This window comes from Lygodium microphyllum, unplaced genomic scaffold (assembly GCF_053477565.2).
Source record: "Lygodium microphyllum isolate KBCC unplaced genomic scaffold, Lygodium_microphyllum_v1.1.10 scaffold_46, whole genome shotgun sequence".
Classification (NCBI taxonomy): domain Eukaryota; kingdom Viridiplantae; phylum Streptophyta; class Polypodiopsida; order Schizaeales; family Lygodiaceae; genus Lygodium; species Lygodium microphyllum.
Genome location: NW_028229529.1, coordinates 25,099 through 48,568, shown reverse-complemented (window position 1 = coordinate 48,568; position 23,470 = coordinate 25,099). Strand labels below are relative to the sequence as shown.

Here is a 23,470-nt window from a genome sequence, read left to right as displayed (position 1 = left end):
AGTTCCTTCTTCCCTCTCACGCCTATTTAAGCCCACTCGAAAAATTTTGCACCTTTTTCCTCCCGATTTCCTCCTGCGTCAAATTTCTTCCTCTCTCCTCAGCTCCTTTTCCTTCCTAATCACAGACGCTCCTCTCCATCTCTGTCCCCTTAAGGCTTAATCACAGACACCTGTATGTCCATAATCCCATTCCCCCGACGTCACTGACTCCGTCGTCCCCACATTCTGTACTCCGTCCATAATCCACGTCCAATATCATTCCCAACCTGGACATCATTTCGTACGCAATCCATCGTAGACCTTCCTCATCCCTCACCCCTGTCAAAGTAACCTTCCATGCTTGCATGCTTGAGTAGATTCCCAAAGTCCATCCCCAAGGCAGCATACAGAAACATAGTGCGAGTTCAGAAAGACAAAGTTCTTCCGCAATTTCCAAAATAGCGCGATAAGGTGAATAACAAGGTTTTTATCTTTCTTTTCTCGCATCATTTTGATTTTCCATTTATCACATCGCATTTATCACACCCTTCATTTCTCTCCACTCACGTCGTATTGGAAAGACTTTGCGCAAGGTTTTTATTTCTCTCGCAAGGTTTTCTCACACATGTGTCTTTGTTTTGCGTTGTGTGTGTAGTATCCCAACCGACTTCTAAATCGGAACGGTGCGATGGTGGAGTTTTGAGGCTCATAAATGCTTCTATTCACGTCGTAAAAGTTGATCTTCCAACACGGAGCGAGGGTTGCACTTCAAGAGCTCTATACATATATTTTCTTTGTATAGGCAAGTAGTCTTCAAAGCTATTGATTCAAGATGTCAAGAATAGAAATGTCACACATATCTGCCTCCACATCTATAAAGGGGAAAATAGTCCTTGAGCCCACAATGACAAAGGAGTTAGTTGCTTCAGATGTTTCAATAGCATCTCATATGTCAATGACATGTGAAGGTTCAAGGAAGGCTTCAAAGAAGGGAAAGGCTTCAAAGTCTCCTGTGAGGGTCGAGGGCTTTCTCAAATTATAGATGTTACAGCCTCTGAGAAGCTCTTGGATTTTCTCATAAGAAAAAATATTGACCTTACATTCTATCCAACAGCTAGGGAGATTTTCAATCCAGAGTGTGATCTTGATCAAGTTCTTAATTTCTCAAAGGACTTTTGCAATGAGTATTTTGTAGAGTTTGAAGAGTTGGCATATCCTGTTGTTCAGTTGGATTCCAAGGAGTATGTTCACACCCCTGTTGGAAGGTCAGTAGGCACTGAGAAGTCTTTGTTTACCAAGAAATGTGGTTATCATTCTATTGATAGATTTTATCTAGATGAGTTATGCTCTTTACACCCAAAAAAATGTAGGCTTATGCTTAAATCTATTGCATTCATTGTATTTGCCCTTGTGAAATACCCTCTAAAATCTGATGAAAAGCATAAAGAAACCTCAAAATTATCTAGTTGTTGCCTTCTTAAAGAGATAGTAGATGAAGTTGATGTTGAGGAGTAACTAGACACCTAGATGGAAGCGCTAGTTGCAAATGACCTGGATGTTGCTGAATTCAAAGTAGAGACTGTAATTGAAGAAACCATTATAGAGGTTGATGAACCATCTGACAGTCCTTCAAGCCTTATTGTTCCATCTTTGCCTACTTTCCCAATTAAAGACAAGGAATACATATTATTTTCTGATCTCCAAATTCTTTTCAATTTGAGAGAAGATTATTGCTTGGCAGTTATTGCAGAGGTGTCTGTAGATGCAAAAGGCATAGTGGATGTTGAAAATGAGTCCAAGGAGGACATACTTAAACTAGATACTCAAATGTCTGATGATATGTTTATGGATGCATCAAATGCTTTATCCTTATGTTTAAGCAAGGTTAAAGATGCTGAGAGAGAGTTACTAGTTGCTGACAAAGAGTTTGACCAATTTTAAGAGAGGCTTGGAATCTCCAATTTTGGAAGGGAGGAGTCAGAATATGTAAAGGGGCTCAAGGATATCAAGGAGACATCAATGAACTTATGGAGTTCAAGTAAACTTGAGAGTGTTAGATGAAAATCAAATGGTAATGCTTTTAGAATCACATACATATTTTTATTTTTTTCATTCTGACTATTGCTTTTACAGTTGGAGATTGTAGATGAGGATAATTTCTTGGGAAGAGCCAAAGGATCGAGAGTTGGTGGTAGTTCCCTAATGGATGTTGCACTTGTGCATTATATATCGAGGATTGATTTCAATATTCTGTTGGTTTTGCATAGCACTTTCTCAGAGGAGGCCTCATGGCCAATTGTCTATGTCAAAGCACTTACAAGGCTTCTTGGATACTTAGGTTTGTAATACAATGCGCATAAAGTTATGTTTTTGGAAAAAACAGTAGCCATCCGAATATTTGGTTATGGTCCCAACTTCTTTGCTTCCAGGGCTAGATACTTCCTTGCATACTCATCTTATGTTTTAGCAGCAAACAAAACAAATATCAAATCCATAGCTGGATACAAGAGAAGAAAGTTTTTACATTATAGAGGACAAATGCCCAAGGAGGAAGAGGATGTAAATGCTCTTAGAAGCTAGCCATGTATATAACATTTTGAAAATAGTATAGGTATTTTAGATTTCACTGTATTTATTGTGTTCTTTGAAATTGTCTTCGAAAAAACCAATTGAATAACTCTTGAAGGGCATTGGTTTTTGTTGCTCCTCCTCCATGTCTAGTGCTCCGAAAGAAACACATGCGTGCTTGGTAGTGAGATTTCGCCATATCTTGGCTACTATAAGTTGCTAGAGGGCCTTGCTCTTCCACAAAAAAAGGCCTATTAATAAGAAGAATATGCTGTGACAACCCAACAAGCAATAATTAGTTTAAATTATTAAACCTTGGTTTCAAAACAGAAAGGTTCAAATTTATGTCCATCTTACCAAGTAGAAAGTAATATCCTTTTCTCCCCAAGCTTCCTTGATTGCTTGAACAAGATTCACAATTGAATGTTTGTACTCTTCCAACTAGTTAGATGTTATCTTTTGTTCCTTGAGCATTTTTAAAAATATTTCAAGGTGTCTCCAAACCTCCATTCGTAGAAATGCAATTCGTGGTGTGCTAGCCACATTTGTTGTGATTGCACACAACTCTCTTCAACACTCCCACAATGCCTTCACTTGTTTACCAGTATGATTTCTTAGAAATCGTCTAGCTTTTTCACCCCCCATAGAGACATCTGTTAAGACCTCTCTTGTTTTCCCTGAGGCTTTTGGATCCTTTCTCAGGTGAACTTGACCTCCATGAAAACCCATTTTTGATAGTAAAGCCTCACATTTATCAATACAGTCATCTGACAAAGATACTGGTTTTATTGAATATACATAGTCAAGATGCAATCTAAGCAACTTATCAATTATTCTAGTCTTTGCATGTAATGTACAAATATGAATGTCCCTTAGAGAGATTGAGAGAATAGGATCCCATAAGCCATCCACGTTTTTGAACTTACTCAAATCTATAGAGTTCCAAGTCGGGGCTCTTCTTGCTGACCGCAAAGTACTTCATTCTTTGGATCCCAAACTCTCCATGCAATAAATATAAGGATATTTTGCATTGGCCCCATTACTTACTCCAAGCATACATTTGATAGTTTTTAAGCTAGAACTCATATGTCATTCAATATTAAAACTACCAACACCATCGACTATCAACATTTCACTTTCACTTTGAGACTTTATAATATCATGAATACCTGTATGAGACAATCACCATGTCAAGATTTCATGGTTTTTAGGTTGTACTTGGGCCACACCAATCCACCAAATCTCCATCTCGGATTGTATCTTAAATTGTTGTTCTGGTTCCCTGTGGTACTGTAATCCAATGCCCTGTTCATGATACAGATGCTGACTCTTTCCATCTTTTGTTCCTTTTGAATCTGTGCTTCATCCAATTTTAGTGCAAACTTCAAAATGCCACAACATTCTTGGACAGTAAATTTATACATATGGACCATTGCAATCTGGACTCTTTTAAGATCAATCCAAATATTATTAAACGTGTTGTATTCAAAAAAGGCCTTTGTTTTATGTTTTTCATAGGGCATGGATCCTTCTATATGAATATACTCCCCAAAAACATATGGAATCCTACAATTCATAGCTGTCATAGCAATTGAAAGTGTAAGAGGCGGAGACAAACCAAATGCACTTATTCTATGACATTTAAGATTTGTAAACCACAATTTAGAGAGAGCACGATAACCTCTACGATTGATACCCATAATGTCACATGTCTCCACTATTTCATCTGGTTTAACTATTCCTTTTAAATCTTTCACTAACTCTTTCAGAGTTTGGCTTCTCAAGTCTACATTTTCAGGTGATTTAAGAATCCTTATAATGTCCTTCTTTGTCATGGTTTCTTTAATAAGCTTAATCATCTCATCATTCTCTCAAATATTAATATCTAAAATATTAGAGACATCATCTCTTTGCAAGATTTAGTCTCCTTTTCTTCACCCGACTACACAAGTCCATTATATTTTTAAGTGGTCTTTTTCTCTATCTAAACCCTATTGGAGTTTTTTTCAAGTGCAGTAATTTTTCTTACAATGATTGATTAGAGTTTTCTAGATTATCAACCTTGTCCGTTAGCTCAAAAATAGTTTTTTGTGCCAATGTTAATGCTTTCTTCATTTCGTGCATTTGTTCTGTAAATATAAAAGATGCAGAATATAACCTCATGCAATAGCAAAGCATCGCTACAAGGGTACACACATATATCGACGCTAAATAGCGACGTTTTTTTTTCGGCGTCGCTATTTACGTCGCTAATCCTAGAAATATTTTAAGTCAAAAAATGTGTCGGTATTAGCGTCGCTAAAAATGTTGCTATTAATAGCAACGCTAATAGCAACGACTTACTCTGGTAACATTTCGCAGAAACCCAAATGTTTCTTTCAAACACGTGCGTGAACTGCAGAAGCAAGGCGAAGGCGGAGAGAAAGAGAAATGGAGGTGAGCAAGAGAGGGAGGTAAGCAAGGAAGCAAGCCGCGAGCCGCACGCAAGGAGAGGAGCGTCGCCTACACAAAGAGGTCGTGGAAGAAGAAGAGAGCACGGCGGTATGCCCTGTTTTGGTTTCTTTACAATCTTTGTTTTGCTTTGCAATGTAGGTTAGAAATTTTTGGTTTCTCTTCGATCTTTGTGTTGCTTTGTGTTGCTTTGCAATGTTGGTTAGGAAGTGTTGAAAGAGAGAGAAATGGAAGTGAGTGTTTTCAAATTTTTTCTTGTGTTGGTTTTTATTCTTTGCAATGTAGGTTAGAAAGTGTTGGTTTTTCTTCAATCTTTGTGTTACTTTAATTTGCAATGTAGATTAGAAAGTGTTGAAAGAGAGAAATGGAAGAGAGTGTTTTTATATTTTTTCTTGTGTTAGTTCTCTTCAATCTTTGCAATGTATATAGGGTAGAAAGTGTTGAAAGAAAGAGAAATGGAAAGGAGTGTGAAGGGGGATGCTTGTTTTGCTTGATTATAACTTTAGAGAGAGAGCGAGAGAGATAGAGATGTAGAGAAAGAGAAATGAGATGCTTGTTTTGTTTGGATTGTATCTTTTGCAAGATCTTTCTAAACTACATATTCATCCACAACGATATTTCTAGATGTAGAAATACTTCTTTTTCTAGGATCATAAAAGTAAAATTCTTTGGTGATGTTACTATTACTCATGAGAATACATTTGAGAGATTTAGAGTCTAATTTCTTTCTATGAGCATAAGTAATGCTTCCAAAAACTTTCAAACAACTCACTACTAGCATTTGACCAATAAAGGCTTCAAAAGGAGTTGTGCCTTTCAAGGCATAGTGGAAGATCTATTAACTGTTATAAAAATGTATGTGTGTGAGCATAGTTTAGAGCCGACCTCAAAGATAGATAAGTTTAGAGCCGAACTCAAAGAGATAGGTACGAATTTTTTTTAAAAAAGACTTGAAATATATATAGTGGAGTGGTCTCAATATACAATATAGAATCGTTATTAAATTATCATTCCATTACATCGCAGTCAAGATGTCTAGCACTCACGAGCAACATGGTGGGGATCGTGAGGCTTGGCTCAATCAACGTGTCTCTTGTCCATGCACGCAATGCAAATTGGCCATTCGTCGGAAACGTCGTTTGTCCATAGAGCATGTGCAACGGTATGGAGAGTTTTGAGTTGAGATAATCGACCAAGCAGTCTTGAATTACGAGATTACGGTAAGTTCTCTCTCATTACTATATGACATGTAATTGATTTAAGTATAACAGTTTGGGATTATCTTAGAAGTTAGCTCCTTAACGTCCTTTACAGGGTCAGGGCCATGTCGATGCATTGCAGTCCACAGATCTCTTGCATCCAGTAAGACGGGTTCATCCGTGCTCTATACAAATGTCGTCTAAGATAACTAACTGTCTCATAGAAGGTGATAACTCTCAACCCCCTTCTATGGGTGAGAATGCTGGAGACATGGACTATCCTCCTGCTTTTTTGGAGCCCGAGTTAGAGTACATGATCGAATCATTGCTTCCGATGGACTCGGAATCCCAAGATCCTTTAATTGCGGAGGCTGCCATTCCATTGTATGATGGGAGTCGGGTATCCCGTTTGAAGACACTTATTGCATTGTTGAGCATACAAACAAAGTATGGATGGAGCGATGCGAGTGTGACAGAGCTATTAAGGTATATTATGATGTGTATGATTCTTTATTGAAAACCATTAAAATGTGCAATGTAGTACTCTAATAAAGTGCTTCATTGCAATTTGTAGAATGTTGAAATCTTACATTTTGCCTATCCAAAACACGATGCCTGAGTCTCGTGATGATGCAAGACACGTGCTGTGAAAGCTAGGCATGGATTATAATTGCATTCATGCTTGCCCCAAAGATTGTGTTCAATTCGGGGGAGAGTTTGAATTGTTGGCCACATGTCCCAAGTGCGGTGCGGACAGGTATCGAAATGACTTGCAAGGACAGACTGTTCTGCAGAAGGTTTTGAGGCACTTTCTGCTGATACCGTGTATTCGTCACATTTTTCAGACCAAGAGTTTTGCAAAGTTGACTACATGGCATGCGGAAAATCGATCCACTGAAGGTGTACATCGTACACCAGTTGACTCAGAAGCATGGCATCACATTGACGAGACTTTCCCTGACTTTGCAAAGAAGGCGAGGAATCTACGATTCGGTCTTGCCATGGATGGGGTAAATCCTTTTGGTTTATGTTCCACCTCCTATAGTGTATGGCTCGTGGTCCTTGTTAACTACAATATACCGCCATGGCTTTCCACCAAGAAAGGACACCTTTTGCTCAGCTTGCTTGTTCCTGGACGATACAAAGTCAAGAATATGGATGCCTACCTCTCTCCACTGATTGATGAGCTAAAGGAGTTGTGGGAGGGAATTGTAGTGGAGAACATGAGAAAACATATTGGTAGGCGATCCACAACTATAAGGGCAATTCTTATGTGGACCATGCATGACTTTCCAGGTTATGGAGAATGCTCTGGTAAAGCGTATTTTCTTATTTTGCTAGTTTTCTTTGAGCAATGTTGGTGTTATGGCACGCCTCATTGTACATGTGTGTTCTGCAAGGCTAGTCACATCAGGTTACCATGCATGTCCTCTGCGTGGACCAAGGTTGGATTCTCGTATGTCAAAATCTATGAAGAAGATGGTATTTGAGGGATATTGGGCTTTTTTGCCAGAGGGTCATGTCATGAGAGAAGGATTTCTTGGTCGTCCTCCTGCGAGAATGAACGCACTGAGCTGGTTTGATCGCAGGATGGTGGACCAAGACTCGCTTCCCAGTGGAATGCGACGCTTCTCAATTTTCTATGAGCTGACTTATTGGAAAAAAACTGAAAATTAACCACCTTTTAGATCCCATGCACATTTTTAAGAATGTGGGTAGCTTGCTATGGGACCACCTCACTGGGCAGCGAGACACACTAGGAGCGAGGATGGATTTGAAAGCAGTGGGAAAGATGGAACCATATTGGCCTGTAAGTGGCGTCGACGGTCGAGTGCAATTGCCGCACGCTCCTTGGGTTTTGTCTGGCAATGAAGTGCGACGAGTAAAGGAAAACATCAAGTCCTTTCGCACGCCGACTGGCCTAATGCATTCTCTCAAGACGGCATTCACAAAGGATGACCAACTGGCATGACTCAAATCCCATGATTGGCATAAGATGTGTTAGGTACGTATGGTATGAGGCTGCGTATGGCATGATTCTGCATATTAGATTTCAGAATCTCTGTTTGTTTATACACAATATTAATTACATGGTTTTCACAGTTCGTATTGCCGATCGCAATTGCGGGGTCTCTGACATCGGAGGTACGGACAGTCATTTACAAATTGTCCGAGTTGGTTCAGTTTGTCTCCCAAAAAGAGATTCACACATCATCGATTGAATTCGCAAAATGCATGGTAGTAGAGACTGCTTGTCTTTTGGAGAAGTATCTTCCCACTAGCATGCTCACGATACAAACCCATCTTCTAGTGCATATTGTAGATGAATTGCAGGTTGCAGGTCCAGTCCATAGTCGATGGATGTTTTTCCTTGAATGGTTCATGAAGACCTGAAAAGGATTTGTGCGACAACGGGCTCGTCCTGAGGGTAGCATGGCTGAAGGTTGGTTAGTGTCGGAGGCCTTGGTGTACATTTTTTAGTGGTTGTCCACTGTGGACCGGGACAAAGGCTTTATATGGTCACTTAAGGAGGATGATCATCTGAATGGAGATGTCCTAGTGGGAAACAAAATAGAGAAGAAGATGGATGCATCCATGGAGTCCAAGGTGAACCGATTTTGTATGCTGCATAGCACTATGATGGAGAAGTGGCTGCAACAGTATGAGGATGCTCAAGCTGAGTGAGAGTCTGCAAGATCTGACTTTCAACGGAGTACGCGGCAACGGCCCATTCGATATCTGAAGGGCTTAGAGGAGATGCCTCTACTCATGTCCACTAGATGGCTACATGAGGCCCTAACCAAAGCATCTCAAGATGGAGAAACAGTTACTGAAGAAGAGTGGGGCTTCTCACGTGGATGCAATCCCAAGGTATGGAATCCCAAGAAATTACAATCTATACTGCAAATCGCAACTAATATACTTGTTCTTCTCCCAGTATAAGGTCCATAGTGCAGCGTGGTCACGTGGATGACATTTCAGAGTAGAGCACATCGACAAGTTACGCTCGACAATGGACTGTGGAGTGATGGCAATGTTTAAGCAGGAAAGCCGACGACGTGCCACAGATCCAAATCGTGTAGTTGCAGAGATGGAGTATTTCGGATGTTTACAGAGTATCCTTGCAGTGGATTATCGAAGTTTCTCGGTGACCATATTTGATGTGCAATGGTTCAAGGTTACTCTCGAAGGAGCAGGTGCAACTGTTCGGCGAGGGCCAAGTGGCTTTGTTGAGATTGACTCAACGAAGAAGTGGACCGATTTGAGTGATACATTTGTTTTGCCAAATCACTGTGAGCAGGTAAGAGTCCCTAATACTTGACGCACTTTAGCAATCTCAAAGTGGACTTTTATACTAATCGTAATATGGATCAGGTTATCTTTTTCCCTAATCCGCAACAACCTCAATGGTGGTATGTCATTCCCATGACATCTAGGAGTATCCCCGTGTTTGCCAGAACCCCCATACCGATCGTAGAAGAGACACCTTTAATAGCGGCAATGACAGAAGGCATACAAGAAACTAGGATGAACTGCCTGGAGGACCAAGACATCTCACCTATAGAGATAGAGGAGATAGAGGATGGGTTTTTTGAAAATGAAGCAGAGTCCTCATTTTGTGGAGAAATTTGTATAGATCTCCCGGTGTATACTGAGCTATGTCAAGATGAGATTGTGGAACCCTAAACAAAAGTGACTCGATCAAAACGTTCCTCCGACTACAGCAATGCCACTTTTTGCAAATCGGTTAGGACAGTTTGTATGTTTTTGGAGTATGGTGCTTTGTATTATCTTTTTTTTTTAATTTTAAAATGAAGTCTTGCAAATTAAGTCTTAATTTTATTATGTCTTGCAATTCATTATCTAATATTATTATTTTTCCTTGTATGTGCAAGTTTAGGATTTGGGCCACGGACGGCAGGATGAGTCGCGATTTTACAGATGACGACATTGACGCGACGCTAGCGCGTTTCTCACTGGAGCAGCTAGCACGGGTCAGAGATAGAGCCGATGCACAGCTTTCCCGTTCCACCTCAGCACGATCGGCAGACTCTGGACAGTCCGATGCTTCGGTCTCCAGTAGAAGCAGTCGCAGGTCTCCCTTTGCTTCAGAGTCACGTAGTCGAGGAGGAGGTAGCTCCTGTTGTGGGGATACAGATGCAGTCTCTCCCACTCGCACTGCTACCAGGGTGTTGACACCGTCTTTCACTGGTGGTGGCGGGCAGACGTCTACTGCTCCCACTCCTTCACGCACCCCACCGATCACTCATAGGGCCGACAAGAAGTACACAAAACCTACTCCTCCAGGTATGTATTTTCGCATCCTTTTTCACAATGGCACTTATCAATTCAAGTTGTGTTTGACACATTTATATTAATGTCATGAAAGTACCCGTTTGCAAAATCTTGCAGGTTACTCGTATCTCATAGATAAGGCCACTAGCCATTTATACATGAATGATGAGGAAAAAACTGTCATCTCTAGGATGCATGAGTTGTGCCAACAAGTATTTCGACACAACGTTACAGACAAGTGGAAGCAGATCCAAGATGCCAGCAAGGAGTACATAATCGATACATTGTATCGAGAGTTCCCTCAGCCCTCTAGCAATTATAGATTTTCAAGAGGGTGGATGATGATGCATGTGCGTGACTATTAGTCACATAGGCGGTCTAATGCACGCGAAGCAGTCAAGCAGGGCAAATCGAAGCCGCAGTGGCTGGATACAGAGGACTGGAGTAATCTCCAGGATGAGGCGACATCCACTCCAGACAAGTGGAAGCAGCAGAAGGACGCAGCAAAGGCGTACTTGGACGCAGGATCGGTGCATCACCTTGGTAGCAGCGGCTACACAACATTCCTGGCAGATTTCGTAAGTATTAATAGAGTAGAGTACTCTAATTTAATAACATCCATGTTGATGTATGTATTTCGAACATGAATCTCAAGTACGTTGTTTTTCAATGTTTGTGTGCCACAGCAAGGTTTTACGAATCGCGACTCGACTGCACTAGAGGTGACGTACGGGGAGAAGCATGGCTTGAGTGCCCTGATCGAGAAGCTCTATGCTCGCGGAGGACCGGTAAGTAGTAATATATATCATTTCTAATTTGAGAAATCTGTCATTATATGTCAATTTGTATCTGGTACTCACAATTATATATGTATTTGTTGTTGCAGGCTCCCTTCGATATGCCACTATAGCGAGAGGAGTTGTTTGATGCGGATGAGTCGTAGAGAGCAGATTAGGCTACATAGGATTACTCCCCATCTTGTATTATGTAAGGCCTTATGGCCTCTATCCGCCATATGTAATAGCTAAGTGTATATGATTCGGACTTCTATGTTGTAGCATGACTCCATATACACATCTCCATGTTATATATGTATTTATTGTTGCAGGCTCCCTTCGATATGCCACTATAGCGAGAGGAGTTGTTTGATGCGGATGAGTCGTAGAGAGCAGATTAGGCTACATAGGATTACTCCCCATCTTGTATTATGTAAGGCCTTATGGCCTCTATCCGCCATATGTAATAGCTAAGTGTATATGATTCGGACTTCTATGTTGTAGCATGACTCCATATACACATCTCCATGTTATTCACTACATATTGATGTACAGGTGTATACATATTTGCTTTGTCACAGTAGCACTTCTCAATTTAAGTTCTGTTATTTTCTTTATCAATGCAGTGCACATTTGTGTTAATTAATGTCATGAAAGTACTTGTTTGCAAAGTCTTGTCATTATTTGGGATCGATTGTCTAACTTCTTTGACAGCAGGAATTGTCTCTTAGCCCTGTGTGGCTCTAACTGTGGCAGGGCTGTATCTCAGCGCTGCCACAAATTTTTTTTCTGCAACCGTCGGTATTAGCGTCGCAAAATAATTATGTAATCGTCAGTATTAGCGTCGGAAATTCCTATGTAACCGTCGCTATTTTCGTCGGTATTAGCGACGAAAATAGCGAGGCAAATAGCGACGGTTTTGTAGCGACGCTAATAGTGACGACGGGGATATTTTTCATATATAAAGAAAACGTCGTTATAGCATGTATATGTTGTAGTGCATCCCATCACAACCATCTCCAACATACCTTATGAAGTTGTGAATATTGTAAAAAGGAGGATGCTTACCTGTAGAAGGGTCAGGAGGATAAATATTTCCATCCATCCATAAGTCTACATGCTTCTTTCCTTGTAATCGCAACCTGTTAGCTTCATCCTTGTCCAACAATGCTCAATGGTGTATACTCCTCCAAGATGAATAGACAGGATCTAACTAAATAGTAACTTTATACTTGCGTGGTGGGGCTGCGCTTGTATTGCTAAAAGAGGTACTAGTAAACACTTTGGTAGGGAACCCTAAATGGGACAACAATATCACAGAGAAGGAAATAAAAACCACAGGAAAGAGAGGTGTAGAAAATGAACGTTGAGGAACACAAACGAGCGACATCTTTTGGTGTGAAAATTCAAAAATACAAGATTTTGCCATTTTCAAGAGAATAAGACTGAAAAGGTGACACTTATCGTCCATTAAAGATTGAAGATATTTGATACTCGACCTCTTAAATGAATCATATATTCTCTCATTAATCACGTCGAGGCAGCCAAATTTGGAGGGTTTTTCTTTTCTAAACCTCTTCTAATTAGCAACTTAATCATTTTCTTACGAGTGCCGTTTTGAAACGTTTTTTACCCTAATGGACACAAAGTCCAGCTTTCTTTTCCTAATTAGTGTATAATACACCTTCTTGCATCTCTAAAAACCTAACCCTCTTACATTCTCGGGGAGCTCACTCATGAATATATGTGTGCATCACGTGGATTCAAAATAAGGTATTTTAAAAATACCAATTGTATTTATTTTTTTACATACAGAAGGGTGTAATATAAAGGGATTATTTACAAACTGAATAGAAAATGGTTATGTTTTATTTCGAAAAAATTCATAGATAAACACAGGTGATGTAGAAACCCCTCGAGCTTACATTCCACAAAATTGCACAGCATTTTACTAAGCTAGCGGCATGTTAGTATAGATCATAGAAATCATCTCCCGTTTCTTCATTCTTCTCCAAAGTAGCATAGCAATTATGATCCACCCACTAATTATACGAGCTAGTTTCTTGAGAGAGATTAATTTCCTTTCTTTCCTACTCCCATTCTATCCTCCTGTGCCTCTATGGCTAAAGTGCTTCTTGGGAGGTATATTCTCTTTGTTGTCTTGCCTCTCGTTTGGTGCTAGCTGTCTGCCTGGCTATGTATTTCTTTTCTCCATACTTGGTGCCTTCCCCACTTCCACGGATTGCTTCTCCTTGCCTTTGACTTCTCTTTGGGAACCAGGGGGTGCCGGAATGGGAAGTGGAGTCGTGAGTCTACCACAAGCTGTAGGTTTCTTTGGCACTTTGGGCTGTCAAAAGGAAAAACTTCATAACATTTATTTGAAATTCTATTACTATTTTGTGCTCGCTCCATTGCCCTTCTATGCCCCCCTTTAAGCCATATATGCGGCACATGGATGTTGATAAACCTTGCCATGACAAGAGAGAGAGAGAGAGAGAGAGAGAGAGAGAGAGAGAGAGAGCACATGACATTATGTTTGCAAGAGAAGAGAGAAGGGTGGTGTGTCGTTTATATATTGCAAGAAGCAAGTTCATGGTTTTGGTATGGTTGATGGGGAAGGTGTAAAGAGAGAGAGACACCCAGAGTTAAGGGGGAGAGTGCAACACCATGTACTCCCCCCCCCACTAACCCTGGGTCACACCCTATGCTTCCAGGGGGGAGTGGAGTTTCATTAACCCTCACTTTGCCTTGCTAGCACTCGCTCAACAGCAGGTGCTAACTTGGGGCTAGCAAGGTGAATGGTATCGCTCGTTACCGATTGACTGTGCATCGGTACTTTGGCAAGTGAGCTTGCAAAACCGGAGCCAATGGGAATGATTTCTTTTCGATTTTTAATTTAAACGCTTCCTTTTCTTACGCTGGTGCGACCTCCATATTTGCTGCTGCCCTTTTACCCCCTACTCGCCGTGGTGCGACCAAGGCTCTTAGTACTTGCAACCCATGCTTGTTCGAGTCCTGGTGTGAAGCGCTAGTACGAACATGACCAAGGTGCACGTGCGGTCAAAAAAAGTCCAACCAGGAAGTTAACAAGCTGCCAGCAATCGACACGTGGCAAGGACTCAGGAGGCTCTAGGCAGTACGGTCGGTCTTTGGCGAACGATGAATCTAAAGAAAAAAGGAAGGGTGCGAAGAAAGGGCGCGGTGGTGGGCCGATGCAACCGAGGGCCCCCAGACCGCCACCCTTTATAAACCACTCCTTCTCTCTCCATCCCCCCCCCCCCCCCACCACGCGTTCTTCGTCTCGCGAGATCCAGAGAGAAAGAGCAGCTTCTCACCAATTATTTCTGCACGTTCTTTGCCGATCAGACTTGATTCGTCATCAATCAGACATCTCCAGCCCCTGCCACTTGTCTACTACACCCACTGAAGTTCAGTCAACTCTTCTTCTCATCATCATCATCATCGTCATCATCCTCAGTCATACCTGCCTGTCCCTGGACCCTGCCTCAAACCTCCTCCTATCAAGGTTTGTCTCACGCAACTCTGTGCCTGCATTTTCATTTATTTGTTTATTCTTTTTCTTTGTTTCCTTGTTTTCCCTGTCGCCAATCGCCAATATTCATCTCTTCTATCTTTCTTTTCTCTTTTCTCTTTCCTGTTGATAATGTATTGGATGCGTTTTCCTGTTATCGTTATTCTTGGATGCCTCTGCTCGATATGTTTCTGCCGACACTCCGAGCATCCCCGCTCTGTGGAAACCTACGTCGCATGATTTTGTGATCCCGACATACACACCAGAAGTTTTGTACGTTGCCCATGATGTCGGAAAAGGGACTTTTGTCCCTTATTTTTCCATAGTGTTCAACGTCATGAGCTTCTGCTCCAGAGGCACTGCACCGGCCGGGCTGGCCACCTCCCACCCCAACCGCACCTAGCTAGATAATGCAGTCACGTCGCAGAAGCTCATGATGTTGTCGTGATTATCAATCTGTGACTTTGTCCAATTTAGCAGACACCGTCAGTCTCACTGTCTCACCAGTACAGCTTCTGCAATACCTGGGTGGTACAGCATCGTACATAGTGTCCTTTATTAAAGTAAACTCTCCATTCAAGAACAGAAACGCAGAGTGTTCACTTCTGTTACCATTTGTACAGCCCATGCCAGGTGCAGCGGGCCGAATGACCCCGCAGACTCTGTCTGTTGCATGCAGTTTGCTCATCTGGGTAGATCAATGTCTCTCACTATAAGGACATTCTTCGTCTTCCCTCCTACCTATCTGTTCGATACCTCATTAATCTATTTAGCGTTTGACCCTTCTATCCATCCGTAATCTGATGCAGGGAGGCAAGTAATTCACACCTCTTCTGCACTTTGTCGCTCTTTGTGGCAAGAAGTGAGAACCTCACTGCGCTGCAAAGTTCTCTTGGTTTGACAGTCGAGCTCTTTTGTACACTGGTGATGAATTTCTGTGAGATAAAGTTAGATCTCACCATCTATTTTGGTTGAGCATTTCACACGGTGGCAATACTCATGGCAGAGAGTTATTTGCAAGGGCAACCTGTCTAGGAGAGTCCCAGTTTGCAGTGAACCAAATTCAAGATTGTGCAAACGTGATGATTCCTAGTCATGAACTGGACTGTAGGCCTATGAAATTTACAGGGATATTCTGGATCACACTTAAGCTCTAGCAAGTTTCCAGTATGGAGAGGTTTTGCATGTCAAGGACTGTTGATAGCTTTTGTTGTACTGAGGCTCAACTGGACTAGCAAGTCTCTTTTAGTAGCCATAGCTTTCAGGAATAGCAAGGATTGCAACTCCTGTGTATTGTAGATTTCTTTGATCTGCCAATGAATTCAAAACTCACGATCTATGATCTAATGTATGCTTTCCTTTAGATTCATGAACTAGAAAGTGAGGCGCAAACCATGAACTGATAGTTATTTACTATTCTTACACATTATCATCCAATATGTGATGGTTTGCTTTGGATTCATGAACTACAGAGTGATGTGCAAAACATGAAATCATGATGGCTTTTTGGTTCAGGCTAATCAGAGAAATCATGCTTTCATTCATTTGAGCACAAAACCAAAGTAGGCACCAATTCAGGTATCTCACAGTTTATTATTAGATTAGGTGTGCATCTGACCCATCACGAGGAGATACGACTATCTCCCTTCTTATTTGCAACTTTTGGCAAAGGGTCTCTTTAGGTTAATATCCACACAGATGCTTTTAAGAATAATGTATGGTGTAACAACTACCACAACTATTTCTTTGCCACAGTCCAGCAAATTGGTCGTAGGAACTTTTTGTAACACTCCTTGCAAGGCTGAGTATTTTTCCTTGTCAAGCTGTGTCTTACATGGACCATGGCCACTTTCATCAAACTTTGGAATGGAAAATGACTGCTTTTATCATACTTATTAGCAATTGTTAACTTCTGGGGTTAAAAGAAGTTAGCAGATCTATTGGAAACTAGCTATTAAGGTCCCTCAAAAAAATGTTTGAATATCCAATCAGATATTGTAGCTGTATTTAGATTAAAAATTTGGGAGCGCAGACTCACTTGGACATTAACCTGGTATGCACAAACAAAATGCCAACAGATGTATTGGAAACTGTTAAGATCCCTCAAAGAAACTTTTGAATTTTATACAACCAGTTATGGTAGCCGTAATTAGATTGAAATTCAGGAGCCAAGACTGACTTGGATATTAGCAAAGTATTCCCAAGTGCAAAGCCAATACGCTTGGTATGCTTTGCCCTGCACATTTGTCCATCAACCTCCAGGGTGCATATATTCTCCCCCTCAGCAGTACATGGTGGCATGCTTAGCCTTAAACTGTTGTCCAATCAATCTTCAGGATACTTAATACCATCTTGAACAATACCACATTGCTTCAAAATTCGTGTGTGATAATCAGGCAATTTAGATGCAGCAGCACACACTCGACACAATGGTAAATCCTGTGGACCCACAGCAGCATGGAAGGTGCTGACTAGAAGGAAGCATAAAACAATAGTATCCGAGCAGCATCACTTTGCTTCAAAAATTTTATTTGATAATTTTTAATTTAGATGCAGCATGCACCTGAAACAACAGTAAACTATGTGGACAACAGTAGCATGGAATGTGATGACTACAAGGAAGCATAAGACGAACCATTTATTCATGCAATTCAGGAACTTTATGCTGCAAGTCTGTGAAACATTGCCAGCCAAATGTGCCTGATTGAGCACAGGATGAAGTGTGGATGTATCATTGAAATCTAGTATTTATAAACACCCATGAGCTGTGATCCTTTAGGCTTAGTAGGAAACAAGAAGAAAATTCCACAAACACTTACTGCAGGTCATTCAACAGCATGTCTGGCATAGACACTTCAATCTAAGCTTCATATTAAGCTGACTACCTTGTAAAGCGAGGGACCAAATTTGCAGGGTAAACATGTCTCGATAGTTTTCTAATTGAAAACATTGTACTGCAAGGCACACATGCTGGGACCCTTTTAGTGTCTTACACGTTCATTATTTCTAGCATGTCCTGGCCAATCGTGATATATTTCAGTGCATTTACTGATCTTTAAGTTATTACTTCAGCTTCATGGGCTAAACCAGAAAATCTCACAAACAAGACCATTATTATTCATTGACTGCACAATATTTAAGCCATGGATGCTTAAAAAGCACTGAAATAATATAATTAATATCCATGTGGTGTTTAGTGGAATTTGTTGAGCTGTTACGCTACATCAATAATGCAGATAAACATCCTATGAGCTTGCCCCCTACAAAGTTTTGGCATAGCTTGAGTGCAGGTTTCCATGTTCCCGACTTGACAACCAATTATGCATGCTTATAGAGTCATGCACAGACATATGTTAATTTACAAAAAAAGCTTTACCAAGGGTTCTTTCAACTATACAGAGTTGAGTTATAGGATCTTCACAGCCTGTGGCTCCTTTGAAAGAAACATCTGAAGATACTATCAAGAAATGTTTGCCCAAATGCTTGTCTTTTCCATTCAGAATTCAGCAAGACCTCCAATTTAATGCTTATTTTAGTCAGCAGGTGCATACATTAGAGAAAGCTGCCAACTTAATAAGAAATGTTTGCCCAAATGCTTGTCTTTTCCATTCAGAATTCAGCAAGACCTCCAATTGAATGCTTCTTTTAGTCAGCAGGTGCTTACATTAGAGAAAGCTGCCAACTTAATTTGTCATCAAGCAAATACAAACAGGTGTATCTTATCTTGCTCAATGGTGTCTGCTCGGTGCAATTCCCGTTCAAGACAAAATCAGCAGAGAAAAAGTAGCAATAAGAATGTAAGGAAAAGTCAGCTGTCACCAGCCAGTGTTCCATCTAAATTTCCTCCTTCACGTGATGTACGTAGTCAGAGGACAGCAGAAGTTGCAAACAGACAGAGCTTTTATCCATCTGAAACAGATTCAGAGGATTCTTGCAGTCTAAGACATAAACCTTCTGTTTGGGATCGTAAGACTGCCAGGAATGATTTACATTGTAACACGGTACGTTTTAGTCTTGATAATCCAACTTCAGAGGCTGAGAGAAAGGAGGTAAGGAAGCAATTGAAGTCCCAGCTGCAACAAGTTAGAAACTTGTTGTCAAGAGTTGAAGCTCGAGAGAAGGAACTGAAGTCACTTTTGCAAATGGCAGAACACGAGAACAATGAATCATCTTTTAAGTCCATTGAACCTTTTTCCAGTTCGAGAGAATTTTCTCAAAGAAAAGGTGGTGTAATTTGTCAACCCAAATTTGCTAACTCAGACTTGTATCCTCAAGGTGGTGTCAAAGGAAAGGGGACCTCTAAGGCCAGTTGGTCCTATGCAAATGCAGGTGATTTGCTAGGTAAGACAGAGAAGTCTAAAGGTGGTTCAAAAAGAGACTCGCAGCTACTTTTCAACCTTCCAGATATGAAGCGGCAGAAATTAGACCTTTATGCCAAAAAAACAGCAGATATTATGAAACAGTGCAATACAATCTTACAGAGGCTTAAGATGCACAAGCATGGATGGGTTTTCAATGAACCGGTTGACATAGTCAGATCCCAAGCACCTGACTATTTTAGCATTATTGAGAAACCAATGGATCTGGGCACCATTGAAAAAAAGCTTCATCAAAACATGTACAATTCTCCCTTGGAGTTTGCAGAAGATGTGAGACTGACATTCTTCAATGCAAAAAAATACAATCCAGAGGGCCATGATGTACATTCAATGGCTGATGTTCTACTGAAACTGTTCGAGTCCAGATGGAAGACAATAGAAACAAAAATAAGACAACTGAATCTTGATGGTTACATCAGTCAAGACACCCAAAGAGGGGTGAATGCAGAGGGGAATCATACGGTTCAGCCTATTTTGTGGTCCACTGAAGTTGTACATGGTAAATTGCGCAAACAGACAAACCCATGCGTGAATAATTTACAGGATAATACGACTTCTGAACAAAAACAGACAAAACCATGCATAAATAATTTACAGGGTAATATGACTCGTGAACAAAAACAGATTCTCAGTCAGATTATGGAATTTTTACCACAGAATAAGGTGGTTGAAGTTATGCAGATTCTTGAGAGAGAATATACTGGCTTGAAACGTGAGAATGGGGAAGTTACCATAGATATTGATTCTGTACCTTGTGAGGTGTTGTGGGAGCTTTATAATCTACTCATACAGCCTAATGCTTTGAAGCAGACTCATATTGGTGAAATAACACAGGTTCAGGCTTGTAATCTTTATTTGCTTCTTGCTTTCTGTTTGTCTAACCTACATATTGTTTTTAAATTAGTTTTTCACATTTTTTTTCGTGTCAGCAGCCACCAAATGGAGTCGCTGAGGACTCAAGAGAGGGTCCTGCAGGTAGCAAAGATGAACCAAGCAACTATGTTAAAAGGGCTCAAGAGAACTCCTTAAACCTGACTGTCTAATGACTGCAGGTGGTGCCACTGGAGAGGAGGATGTTGATATCGGGGTTGATATGCCTACAACAAGCTTTCCACCTATGGAAATTGAGATGGACAAAGCTGCTGACAGTAAGTGCAGTAGCTCGAGCACTAGCTCAAGCAGTAGCTCCAGCAGTAGCTCCAGCAGCGACTCTGGATCACGCTCTAGTGGTATGTTTGTTTTTCAATATCAGCTCTCTCTCTCTCTCTCTCTCTCTCTTTTTAGTAACTCTCTCTCTCTCTCTCTCTCTCTCTCTCTCTCTCTCTCTCTCTCATAAATATAAAATAATATTGTTTGCTGATGGGTAAGCATGGATAACAGGTTCTGACTCTGGAAGCTGATCAGAAAGTGATTCGGAAGCAGATGATGCTCAATCTTGTGGCATTGAATAACAAGTCTCTGCTGGAAAGGTGCAGTTTTTAAACATTCTATTAAGAGTTTTGGTTTTGAACCTCCAATGGCCTAGTTACCTATAGAGCCTGTAAGTTTTTCGAGGAGGCTTTAAAAGGTGCCCTTCCTGTGCGTGCCGACACCTGCAGGAACCAATGGATTTATATAAAATAATATTGTTTGCTGATGGGTAAGCATGGATAACAGGTTCTGACTCTGGAAGCTCATCAGAAAGTGATTCGGAAGCAGATGATGCTCAATCTTGTGGCATTGAATAACAAGTCTCTGCTGGAAAGGTGCAGTTTTTAAACATTCTATTAAGAGTTTTGGTTTTGAACCTCCAATGGCCTAGTTACCTATAGAGCCTGTAAGTTTTTCGAGGAGGCTTTAAAAGGTGCCCTTCCTGTGCGTGCCGACACCTGCAGGAACCAATGGATTTATCATCAGGGACTGCTATCAATAGCAAGCAACGGGGCAGCCCCATTGACCAGATGATGATGACAACAACGAATAATGATGTCAAAAGTGTGTACCCAGCACCCACAAGATGCACTATACTTCTCACCATTCTTTCTCTAAATGAGGACTTTTTTAATGTAATATTTTAGTGGTCTTTGTATCTGACAGCGTTTGGTTTGCACTACATTGCCTTGTGCAGGAACTTTATCAAGGCAGAAGCAACCAAATGCACCCTTGCAGCATCAGTTGTCCCCTAAGAAGCAAAGTCTTCGAACTGCTCTTCTGAAAAGCCGCTTTGCTGACACAATCTTGAAGGCTCATGAGAAGACAATGCCTAGTATCAAGGTAGCTAGAATGTCTGATGCTCGTAAAATCAAAGGATATATTTGGATTTCCTAGATGCTTGTTGTTGGAACTGTTCTCATTACCTTTTCTGTTTGTGAAGCAGTGTGATACTACTGATCCTGAGAAGCTCAGAAGAGACAGAGAAGAACTAGAAAAGGCACATTAAAGAACGTTTGTACCTGTTGTGCGTAAATTTTGTATCTAGATTCTAAACTTTTAAACTAGGAGCAAATCAGAAGAACCTTATTAAAAATTCAAATGATGTCATGCAGAGAAATCTAAGCCGCGAGCTGAAGCAAAAGCTGCAGAAAGTGCCCAGAAGAAAGCAGAAATTGCAGCTGCAGCAAAAGCCAGACAGCAGAGGGAGGCTGAAAGGCAGGCTGCTCGTTTACGTCTGCAGCAGGTATTGTGACATCTGATTTCATAAATCAATCTGACCGGCATTTAGCAAGAGATTCTAACCAGACTTTTTTGGACAGATGAAGAAAACTGTGGACTTTGATGAGAGTTGGGACATACTCAAGGATTTAGAAATGCTCACCAGCTCTACATACATGGAAAAAGGGAGCAGTTCTGTTTCACAAGAGGGGAAAACGGTGTCTGGTCATCCATGCAATAATGCCTTAGAGCAATTGGGTCTTTTCATGAAGGTCAATGATGAAGAAGAAGGCGATGATGATCAACGCCTTCAACAAACAAAAGTCAGAAGATATCCCTGATCAAAGTGGGAGATGGTCTGTACGCACAAGTTGTGTGTAATTAGAAGAGTTTTTGACATGACACACGGTTACTTGTGTTCTGAATGTCTGGAAAATGGACTTGCGCAGACCTCATCCTTTTGGTATTGGGTAAAAGTTTTGCACTGACAAGATGAGTTGTACAATAGCCATTGCGGGAATAGCAATCATGGAAGTCGATTGAAGAAACTGTATGTGAGATAAAGAAGTCCTGATTAACTGAGATAAGTTGAATGAACTCTGTCATCAAGCTTCAATGTGTGAAATTAAGCTGTCTAAGTAAGCAAATATATTGTGTGATGTTACAGAATGTTCAGCATGTTCAGAACATATTCAGAAAAGCATAAAATTCAGATCAACAGTACACTAACAGTTGTTTTCTTGAAGACTCGATGTAGGAAGACGAAGGTACTCTATTCCACTTGACGTGGTTTGGTTGACACGCATCAGAGTTGGCAATGCTGAGATCTTCATGGAGCATCATTAAAAGGCTTGGTATGTATCGCAATTGCGATGGATCGCACCAAGCAGTTTGAAGGCTTCTTTAATCGACGTGTATTAAGGGGCTCCTAAGACGTGCTAATGTGGTAAAGTGGGCGGCCATGTTGATACATTGATCCTGCTGGGGGACTTCTACCTCTAAAAACGTTAGAGCATAGATGGGATGGCCCTATTGAAAGAGATGAACGGGAGGCTTGCAATCGCACCTTGCATTAGTCCAATGATGGTCAGCTTGAGAAATGTTATGAGCCTTAGCATAGATATAGGAAAGACTGGTCGAGTAAATTTTGCAACAAGAACCCACATGCATGCAATAGATACGCTTGGACTAGTGTAACTACAGGTTGTTGTTGTTGCTATTGCTATATGTTAGACTAGTTCAACTACATTGGAACCCTATACTGTACAATCAAACAATCAGTAAAAGGATTCAAGGAGAAAAACATTAAGCTATGTTCACTTACCTAGCAACTAGTTAGGAAAGCAACACCTTAAACCTCTTCTACCATTTACTTAAGGCTAAACTATTTTACTTCTTTTGGTGTGATAGTTGTAGTCAATAGGTAATAGCCCTTGAGTGCAGGACACATATCCCCTGCCTTGCCATTGTATGCATTGTAGTGTGTTTCATATGTGCACTAATTACCTTACACATGGTATTAGAGGTCGTGGAATCTTAAAGCTCATTTGCCAATCAGAGATTGGATACAAGGACTCGATTTAGTACACCTACTTGAAAATTTGGTATCAAAGTTTTTAAGTTAAGTAACAACATCCACAAGTTGAGACTAATATCCAA

At 40.8% G+C, this 23,470-nt stretch overlaps 1 protein-coding gene across 1 annotated transcript; it reads left to right on the top strand.

The window, feature by feature from the left end:
- The first annotated feature begins 18,532 nt into the window (after positions 1–18,532).
- Positions 18,533–22,152, top strand: LOC148008915 (transcription factor GTE9-like). The gene is made up of 9 exons (XM_087673910.1): positions 18,533–20,014; positions 20,110–20,155; positions 20,233–20,409; positions 20,912–20,925; positions 21,055–21,154; positions 21,288–21,433; positions 21,537–21,590; positions 21,708–21,836; positions 21,913–22,152. The coding sequence occupies exons 1-9, from the start codon at positions 18,533–18,535 to the stop codon at positions 22,150–22,152; spliced, it is 2,388 nt and encodes a 795-aa protein (XP_087530036.1).
- The last annotated feature ends 1,318 nt before the right edge of the window (positions 22,153–23,470 follow it).

Excerpts from the sequence above, each read along its gene's own strand:
- LOC148008915 (XM_087673910.1), top strand. The coding sequence starts at position 18,533 with ATGGTGTCTGCTCGGTGCAATTCCCGTTCAAGACAAAATCAGCAGAGA. Across the intron at positions 21,155-21,287 it reads AACGAATAATGATGTCAAAA|GAACTTTATCAAGGCAGAAG; the intron begins GTGTGTACCCAG and ends TGCCTTGTGCAG. Across the intron at positions 21,434-21,536 it reads AGACAATGCCTAGTATCAAG|TGTGATACTACTGATCCTGA; the intron begins GTAGCTAGAATG and ends TTTGTGAAGCAG.